The sequence below is a fragment of the Phymastichus coffea genome, unplaced genomic scaffold (genome assembly GCF_024137745.1).
Source record: "Phymastichus coffea isolate CEN01 unplaced genomic scaffold, Cenicafe_Pcof_1.1 PCOF00174, whole genome shotgun sequence".
In the NCBI taxonomy this organism is placed as follows: Eukaryota; Metazoa; Arthropoda; class Insecta; order Hymenoptera; family Eulophidae; genus Phymastichus; species Phymastichus coffea.
The window spans coordinates 10,079-20,420 of NW_026706985.1; the positions used below are offsets into that span (position 1 = coordinate 10,079).

The window sequence follows — 10,342 nt, forward strand, 5'->3', positions numbered from 1 at the left end:
TGCAAAGGCGACCGTAATCAAGATGGACAATCAAGAGATAGAGAAGAAGGAGAAGAAAAAGAAAGCGAGCAGCAGAAAAAGGGGAAGAGAGAGAGAGAGAGAGAGAGAGACAAAAGCGGAGAAAACGAAGCACTTATGAAATTTTTAACGGATATCCATCTTTCTCGGTCTCTCTCTCTCTTTCTGTTGCGTCTTGTGCTGGTTGTTAATCGCAGCTCGCGCAGTTATCGCCGAGCGGAGAGCGAGCGAGGCCCGCATTACAAGGTGCGTATAAGAAACGCTGCCGTGGCTCTGGCTCTGCGCTCGCTTCTCAGAAACAATCTGTTATAGTGGCCCCCATATGAATGGCGAAACGTAAAAATGCTCTTTCCGCGAGAGTTCCCACGTGGCCGAGAGAGGAGATCAACAGCAGCAGCGGCAGCAGCGGCGGCAGCTCGACGACTATTAGCGAACGACGACGCGCTGCCTAGCCTATAAACCCATCGTAGACAAGTGCACAGCTTTCGGTGAAAAGGTCCTTCCCATTGTGTAGAAGATATAGAAGAAAAGGAGGGAATTCTTAAGCCCTGCGCGGGCTATTGTGCGTCGCTCCCAGTGCCAGCCTTTGACAAATGGAACGGAACAGAAATCTGATTTCACACTTTGACTTTTTCAATTAAAAAATTTTAATGAAGCCTGCCCACGATAGATAAAAACCTCTTTCCACGTGAGTGCCATCCAAGAAATTAGCATTTATTTATTGGCCGCCGACACTATTGTGAACAAGAGAGAGGACTAATTTTATGCGACGACCTCCTCTCGCGATCGCAGTCTGTCCGAGCATGAACAAGTGTTTTCGGAATATAGGTGAAGAGTTGCGCCTCGCTCCTTATCTATTCTCGCTCTCGAGCTCACGTGTGCATTGCCGGGCCATTACTACAGAACTGTGCCGTACGCGCTAGCGAGTGGATCGCCGATTGTATGAAAAATGCTATAAAATGCATTTTTCACGAGTTTCTATCGAGCTTTCCTTATACACTTACGTAATATTTAGTTTCGGCGACGACGACATCACGCGAGTAATCTAACTTTGCGCAGCTCTGACCACACGGTGCAGGTAGAGCCGCGTTTCTAGAGCACGCCATCGCATAGTTCGTTCGAGTTTTGCGTTTTGGAGCTGCTGAAAGTACGAAGAAGTTGAGGTTGTTGAGCTTACGGCAATGACACTCCTAATTACTCGCGAAGGCAAACCAACTTGTTTTAGTCGTGGCTATGGAAAGCATCAAAACATTCAAGCGTTGCAATGACCATCGCGATTCGTTGACTCGAGTAGAGTGCGCGCTCATTCCCCAGAGCGCCTTCTCGCGGCGCACCCTTGACTTTGAAGAGCATTGGCGTGGCAATTTTTAAATATAGCCGAAAACGCTTTACGAGTAACGCTCAATAAAGTTGTAAATTTAAGATTCACTTACAGTGCGAACTCTTCCAAATAAAGTACATTTTTAAAACATTTTAAACGTGCGTAATATGAAATTTTTGATTTTCCACGCAGAGCATAAGTAAATTAATTTATTAAATTGTTACGTCTATCCAATGATAGGTTGTGCGTGCATGACAAGAAAACTTGTTCGCTGAGGCTTTTAATGGTCAGCAACCTATATACACATTTTTGTTTTATTTTATTTTATTTGTTTGAGGGACTGCTTACATTCGTGATGTTCACGCGCGCATTCCTGCGAGCGGCATTGTCATGAATTCTCCGGATCGTCGCCGGGCAATGATTTCGCGTTTCTTTGCCGGCCTCCTACGGCGACTGTACTTCCTCGTGGCGTATCACTCACCACGGGGACACTTTTGCCGCACACGCGCCATTAATTGTCTCTTTCAACGGTATGACAGTGTCATTGTTTGGGCAATAATCGAGACGATTAAGCGCGTAAGTATAACGTACACTCGGATTCGACACTCTATAAACGCGGACGCGCGTGAAAGAGAGTGAAAGAGAGTGAAAGGGATGAGTAATATGGGTTTGGCTTTGTCTCTTGCGCGCTCCTTTGGACTCGCGGCGTATTTTTTCTCTCGAAGCCCACCGACGCGGACGAGGGTGTCGCGACAGCCCGCTGTGACCTGACGATCTCGTTCATAGCTGGTACGCGCTCGGCGATCCAGCTTTAATCAGCGCTCGCACTTGTGCTTTCGCCGCGAGGAACATATCGTCGGCGCAAATTGAAAGCGGCAGTCCCAGTGATCGGTGAGCATTGTTCAACGAGATCTCGGGCGCGATCGCGCGTCGCTGTTAATGAAGATCGGAGATGAAAGCAGCTCGCGCGCCGGCAGCAGCTCCGCACGATTGGCCTCTGCTCCCTCGTCCAGGATCGATGCGATCGGGGATTCTGGCCGAAAAGTCGGCTGGATTTTTGCGCACACGAGCGAGCGAGTTTAGAGGGCAAGAGAGAAGGGAACAAGTCTCGAGAAGGGGATACTCATATAAGTTATGACCAAGCGAATAATTACATGGTCCTTCTCTCGCCCGGTTGCAGGGCAGAGGCAAAAGACAATTTTACGCAGCGGGGGGCAGCAGCAGCAGCAGCAACAGCAACAACAGCCGCGGCGGCGGCGGCGGCGGCGGCAGCAGCTGCCCTCGAGGTCTATCTGCCAGAGAGCACTTTTTTAAAATTGACAGCTCGGGCATCCGTCAAGCGCTCGCTTGCGAGTCCTCTCCATTAAGCTCGCTCTCTTGCTCTGGGCTAGCTTGTATACCTGTAGCACGCGCGGGCCCTTATGTAAATCAGCTTGCCAAGCGTAATTGGCCAGCCCGGAGAGATCTCCAAATAACTAATTACCGAGGAATCGAGTGCGAGAGCCTCATTATTGGACCGCGCAGCGGGATGTCGCGACACCTCGATCAGCCACGTATGCCCCCTTGATATGCTTCATTATGCTACGAGACCAGCTGCGATTAACTTTCTTCGCTCTCTCCACCAGCAGATTATCAACCCTCTTCTCCTCCTTTTCTCCTTTTCTCGGAATAGAATGTCGTCTCTTGCTCTCCTGCGTATTTTGGATATTCGCGGCTGCCGCCAGGCAACTGCTATGCGCTTAATTGATCATCGCCAATACGATTAATCGTGCATCATATTTCAGATACGCTGGATAAATCAGACTTCGAAATTGAACGGCTCTCTTAATCCTTCATCTTCGTCGTCGTCTTCTTTTTTCCATCTTATTCGCTGTCTATATCTTGAAATATTCGATGAAAGCAATTCAGTTGATCATTTGTTACCGATAATGTAATCCAAAACCAAGTCTTACATGCTCCTCAACGTTTCTATTCCTCTTCATTTTTTTCACTTTGCACTTGTCGTCAAATAGCTGTAAATGCGGATCAAATGCGGGATATGTCAAGTTGGACTTATTAACCGTGTCACCTTCGCTGGTGAGCAAAGAAAAATGCTTGATTAAGAGTTGGCGAAGCTCGACAACTTACTCGTAACAGAGAAGCATCCAAGGTGTATTTACAAAGTTATCAGCAATAACTCAAATTAAACTTGCCACTGCCAGATCCACGAGTTATTCAATATCAACGCTTTATTCGATAAGCATACGAGCCATAGATGATCTTTTTAAAGATATTGCACCTTGTGGATTAGGACATTACGATGCAAGCGCGGGAAAGTAGATTCTTGTCTCGTATGGTGTTTACGCCCTAGCGAAGCGAGACACTTTCCTGCACTTGTATCGTAATGTACTATTTTATAGAAATGGAAAATATTTTCACTACATTCGTGTTATTATAGAATAATAATAATAATAATAATAGAGCAACCTTCAAGAAAAAATAACCTCTAGAATTTCGATATCTAGCAGCATTTGTAGCATGCTAACAATTTAATCATCATTAATGCCAAACTGGAGGAACCATTCAAATTCTTATAGTTCAACATCTGAGATTTGTTATCTACATCTTTGGCATGATCATAGTTTATATTCATTAATATTCACTATACTGGCTTTAAGTTGCATAATAAATAACATCAAATCGTCAACTAAAATTTCTCGTCTTAAAAGTTAAAAATGCAAAAACCATCATTGGCATTGCTACTCTGTACACTGTGTAAATAATTATAATCCAGTTCAGTCTCCAGAATGTGGTGACATCGACAACCGTTTTCACCAGCATTAAGACGATTTGCTTGTCATCATCTCCTACGACCATCCACAGCAGTTAGGCAACTATAATGTCATCAAGTTTTGGTCTCGCTTTTATGAATTTATAGATGAATATCTTATGAAATTTCAAATCACATATAAAAAGTATATGATACTGTGGCTTGGTTTGGTCACTAGGCTTCATTGTTACAATTTCATCTCCTGGCAAATTTTCTATCTAAGTTGTCGATTTCAACACCATAGAAGAAAACGTAAGCACGGTTTTTGAAAGTGTGCGGTCAGTTACAACGCTACAAGAGATAACATTTAATCTCTGACGCTACTACCAATCCCGACCGGGTACTTGTTTCTTCGATTCGATTTTCTCCCCATCTTGTCTTACCACTTAAGAAATCTTAGGGTATTGTCATTTTCTGTTAGAAAGTAGCGTATTACCACCCTGTACTCAATCGGTAAACAGCTACAAAGTCGGCGCGCAAAATTGTACTAGCAAGAGGGGGGATGCCATACTATTAATACATATGAATTGTTACTCAAAGAGAGAAAAACGGACTTAACCAGACGTACCCCTCTCACAGTCCATATTTAATCGCTATTCTCTCTCTCTCTCACTTCCTTCGAATCATTTGTATATTTGCTATACTACCTACACGGAGTTTTACCTTATAGCCTTAATAAAAGTCAACCAATAAATCAATCAACTTCTCTCTGAACCCTACTCAATCTGAAGTACCATGACTATTGATGGCATGTAATGAAATTTGTCAAATATATAACTTTTCAGATCTTTATAAGTAAGAAGCTTATTGTTATATATAAAAAGTATATCGAACTGCATCAATGAATGATGTTTGATGAAACATCAAAATATTATTATTAATTAAATAAATTGATCAAATAAAATTAAGTATTAAGTTAAATATTAATAATTGTAAAATTTATTAATATTTTTATTAATTATAATATGAATAACACTGTAAGAAAATTTTACAAGATCGCGGCAGAGATTAGAAGGAATCTCTGGTCGAGGAGTTGACATCTTGCTAAAAGTCTTTTCATTTGTCACTCCCATCTATTTAAGCATACGCGTTGACCAAGTGTTATGAAAGGTGTAAGAATGGAACGTCAAGATTTAAAATTTGAGATAGGTGAGAGGGAGATCTATTGGGCATGGCAGGTAGAATTGTTTCCGTTTTTGTAAACAATAGTTCTTTTTAATGAAATAGTCTTTCTTTCGATATTTTTAGACTTTTCTATAATTGAAGCGATTGTTATCACCTTCTTCTTTCAAAAAGTACTACATAAGTTATAAATTATCATTTATCGATACATCATATTGTAGTTTAAAAAAATCACTTATTTTTCCTATGTTGAATTATTTAAATAAATGCAAAGAATACGATCACTATACATCGCCCTCACGCGTTTGGACTTCTGAGGCCGTACCTAGATGGCGTTTGCGAAAGACTATTCGCGATCGCAAAGTCGACTACAGCGCCAGTTATTTAACATTAGTAGATGCGGTGGAGAAATTCCGAAGCTGTCTAAATGGAAAAATAAATATACGTGTGTTAATATTCAATAGAGTACCGCATTTCGTAGTCTGAGCCATAATAATAAGCTCGACATAGATAGATATAGGTGGAAACGCTCGACGTCAGATTTGTTTTGGGTTGTGATTTTCTATGCGGCTCTCCTAAATTCTCAATCACTTTCTACTCATGTATTAATCGACAAGAGGTACGAAAGAGATCAAAAGTCCCTGTCGACATGTAGCCTGATGGCAAGAAGGAATAAACCAGACAGAATACGAAGCAAAAAAATTGTATTTGAACATAAAATTCAGGGAACAATTTTAACTGAGTAGGAATACTGTCAATTTGTCAAACTGGCTGTGTATGGTGCAACTTGCGATTCGCCCGTGCAGTCCACGAAGTGAAGCTACGATTAGATGGAAATATCGCTGCCCAACTTCTTCGGATGATCGTTGAAGATAATCACGACGCCGCACGTCGATTGCTTCGTTGCTAGAGAACCAGCCTTGGATTTACATTCTCACGTTTACGCTTGCAAAAAGTAACAGTCCTCAAAAGTATGAACTTGCCTTATTAATTATCACGGTGCTCTTACAATGGCCGTCACACTGTCTTGGGATATGCTATTACTATATGGAAATCTTGCACTTGAATGGGGGGGGGGGGGGGGTGCAGAGAAATGTCGATATCGAAAAAAGTAGTATTGTGGGTTAAGGCGGAGATTCTGCCAAATGTCGATATGCCATTAGTTAGTGCTGTCATATATTGTTCTGTGGTAAAATTGGTGTAAACAATTTTTCTTAAAAAGTTGAATATTTTACACAAGCCATGTACCTACATTACAATCTGTCAACATGGACCACAGGAAAATGTTCAATTCTTATTGTACTTTGGAATGGCCGTTATTCACGTCTACCAAGATACACGAGTAAGCAAATGATTATCAAAATATCGTGTGCAGTTTGTTTACTGTGTTCCGCTAGTATTGGACTACGCAACACCCCAAACAAACCTACTATGGCGCTCTTGTTTCTCGACTACGTAGACAAAATGTGGAATCATTACCTGGCTAACAGTCTACGTAGGATCAACGTTGGTTGCAGGTAAGTTCGGTATAGCTGTAAGATTAATCACCGCATGTCTGTTATTTAATAGAATCTAAAATTTATAGCTTTTATCGAGTTTTGAACATATAATTATTAGTAGATAAAAAAACCCGTGATATTATTAAAGTTCTAGCGCTGATAGTTAGGAAGCAATTAAATAATGTTTTGAATATTCCGAATGAAACGTGTTCAATAAGATTGGCATTTCAGAAATGTCCCTAACTCTTAAACATAGCCAATTTCTTAATGCATATACAGATGAGTTTATATTCATGATATTGAATAGTTCTTTCTCTTAAATAATATTTGAATAGTTTAAATAAAAGGAATTCAAAGAGGCACGGTCACTTATGACAATCTGTGCACTATCTTAATAATTATTGATATAGTCTGGCTACTTAGCACATGAATTCAAGCATCAATGTATACGACCTTTTGCAACGTTTGTTATGTCTTGTTGGTGAAACTTAATACACTTGTCGATAGTAATACTTTAGACGCGTTAATTTTATAAATGAATATCATATAATTATTACTCTTTTAGGTAGAAAAGTGTAGTGGCAAGGATACCACTGAACAGTTATTGATAAAGAGAATGTCCGCTTTAAAGAACTCTGGAGCGCGTTAGCATAGATGAGATGATTTATTGTCGCAGCAACTGTGAATAAACGTGGCACGACTCTGAAGACAGCTGACCGTCGTTTTATTCAATTGAAAAAGGGAAAAAGAGGCAAAATGGTGTTTCGGTGGCGACGAAATCACGCAGAGACGATCTATTTGGATTTACGCATCAAGCGGGATGCGTTACGTGAAGGCAAGGGAATAATATTCGAAAATATACTGACGCCAGCCGATATGAATGAGTCAATGTACTACGATTTCGTCAAAACAAGCATTAAAAATCACCACATGGTCAGTTTGTGTATCCTCCTCGAGGCGCGACTGGATCAAAATCCCACTTGTCTTGCGCAGATACTGTGGACGGTCATTCGCAATAAGGACATCGAGATCGCATCGATGTTGGTGAAGGCAGGTGCCGACGTGAACCAGCCAGACATTGTCAATTCAATTCGTAGCACTTTTTTACAAGAGATCGCTTGCCGCAGGGCCAACGTCAGACTTGTCCCGTTGTTGATGGAATACGGTGCCGACGTAACGGCTCTGGATGCACTTGGTCACTGTGCTTTGCAATACGCAATGAGAGCTCACAATCTTGACATTATTCCGGTTCTATTGGATTACGGTGCCGTGCTCGATCAGCGCAAATTCGACTTTTTGGCTAATAATACAAATGAGAACTCGGAGGAGTTGGCGATATTTCTCGTTAGTGGCGATCACGTGGAAACATTAAACTGCAGACGCCAACTAGTGACCATGGCCGTCAAAGCACTTCTCACTGTCAACATTTATGATCCATTTAAATTATCTTTGTTAAGCGCCATGCTGAATCTTCGAATTCCACAGGAGACTGTTATCTTGAAGTATCTGGTGCATGCGACAGGCGATGTAGTGACATGGTTTTATAATCATCCACGCATTCACACTTGTACGAAGATGATGTTTTTACACTGTTCAATAGGTAGGATAGGCAGTCGTGACAAAGTGCAAATGCTCATTGAATTGGGTGCAAATGTTAATCTCCCCGTGGAAATGGGAATCAATCAATTGAAGATAGGTATGCGTCCGCTCCACATCGCTTGCTTATTGCTTTCGTATCGAGACATACAGGCACTAATAGAAGCGGGCGCTGACGTAAATGCGCTCGATGCAGATGGTCGAACGCCATTCTCGTATGTGCCCCATAATTTCGTATGCTGGGAATTTATGATCAGGCATTTTGTGTTTATGATTTTGAATGGTTATGCAGTCAATAATACAGACATACTACGTATTCATTCTGAACCCCTACTGTACGAAATCTACAGTGACTGTAGATGCGATCTACAAAACATGATGCGAGATATGTATTGCAATGGGACTTCAATGTTTTCAGCGTTAGCGATGAACCATAAAGAGCTGGCATTATTGTTAAGTTCGCTAGAAAATTTCCAGAGGTTCTATACGAACTTACAAAGATATTCTATATATCGAGGATATTTTCATCGTAAAATCAAGGAAGTACGGAAATGGAATGAGATCATGTTGCCGAGAATGGAAACTCTCTTTAGCATATTACATCGTGTTGTGTCTGACACTCCAATGAAGATGATAATATATTATGTATATTGCAGCGAATGTTAGATTAGAATTTCGGCTTCTTCATCATGTACACTATCTTATTTTTGTTTCGTTACAGCTTTTAGTCAGACATGCATTCGCTAAGTAATCACTTGTCTCCTTGTATTTATTCAATCAATAAAAATTGCTACTCTACAAAATTATATATCAGCATTATTTTAGTTAATCAAAATCAATTCGTTGAAAATGGAAACGGGTACATTCCGATACTTGGAAAAATCACCTCTAAAAATGATTTTTTTTTAATTCTTTCAAATCAGGCATTCTTTCATCCGAATCATCAACTTCTTCTAATTCAACATTTGAATTAGATTTTCAAACATAGCACGTTTGTATAATAATTCAGCGAAATATGCGCCGCTTTAATTTTCAAAAGCTTAGTTTTTTTCTTGATTCCACAAACGAATTGGAATCAATTGGTGACGCATTACGACTTCCATACAACGCCAAATGGCATGTCTATTAGGGATGCAGTGATACAAAAGGAAAAATCGAGTAGAAGGAAGCGTGATGAATGGAAAAAAGAGTGATATACACCTACACATGAGTTGTGATAGTGCGAGAGCCATGGAGTGAGATCGTCAAAGAAGAGGTGATTGATCGAGCAATTAAATGGCGTTGTCATGGTTGGGGCTGCATAAGTAGAGGCGTGCGCGCGCGCGCGTGCATCGGCAGGCAAGAGGCCACCGCGGGGAGCTGGCGGCTGCCACAATTGACGGTAATGAGCTCGCATAGCGATCGAGAGAGAGAGAGAGAGAGTTTTGAGCCGATCGCTATGGGATAGAGACGCCTCCTGCAACTCCTTGTACGCCTTCGCCGACAACGGCGACCGAAATATTCGCATACTCATCGCCATGAGCCGCGAACAACTCTCGATATATGCTTATATACCGGCGACATGGCGACCCATGCCAGACACGCCCCTGACTTGCTCCGCAGCCGCTCCAACTATGTATAGCATTCTTCTTATTTTTCCATTTTCATAAACGATTAGTCTACGGTTAACTCTCTCTCTCTCTCTCTCTCTCTCTCCCTCTCTCTGTATCTTTTCCTTTTCTTTCGGCGTGTCAATATGAAAAAGCTCCTCAGAAGCAGATCTGACGATCATCGCTCTTTTCTCTTTCTTTGTGTTGTGTGTTTTAGAACAAGGCGGAGTCGAGCCGTGTATAGCCAAAAGAAACGCTTCTTTACATTTTCAAATTTAAATCTATGAATTTCATCTTCTTCGACAAGCTTTGTTGCTACAAGTATTGTTTTTTTGCGGTTACGATGAATTATTAAAATTGATTGAGGCTAAAAACAAAATTGTAATTG

General features: G+C 41.2%; 1 protein-coding gene across 1 annotated transcript; it reads left to right on the forward strand.

The window, feature by feature from the left end:
* Nucleotides 1-6,703: 6,703 nt before the first annotated feature.
* Nucleotides 6,704-9,165, forward strand: LOC131673371 (serine/threonine-protein phosphatase 6 regulatory ankyrin repeat subunit A-like). Its single transcript, XM_058951301.1, has 2 exons — nucleotides 6,704-6,787; nucleotides 7,335-9,165. The coding sequence occupies exon 2, from the start codon at nucleotides 7,526-7,528 to the stop codon at nucleotides 9,029-9,031; it is 1,506 nt and encodes a 501-aa protein (XP_058807284.1). The 5' UTR covers nucleotides 6,704-6,787; nucleotides 7,335-7,525; the 3' UTR covers nucleotides 9,032-9,165.
* Nucleotides 9,166-10,342: the final 1,177 nt, after the last annotated feature.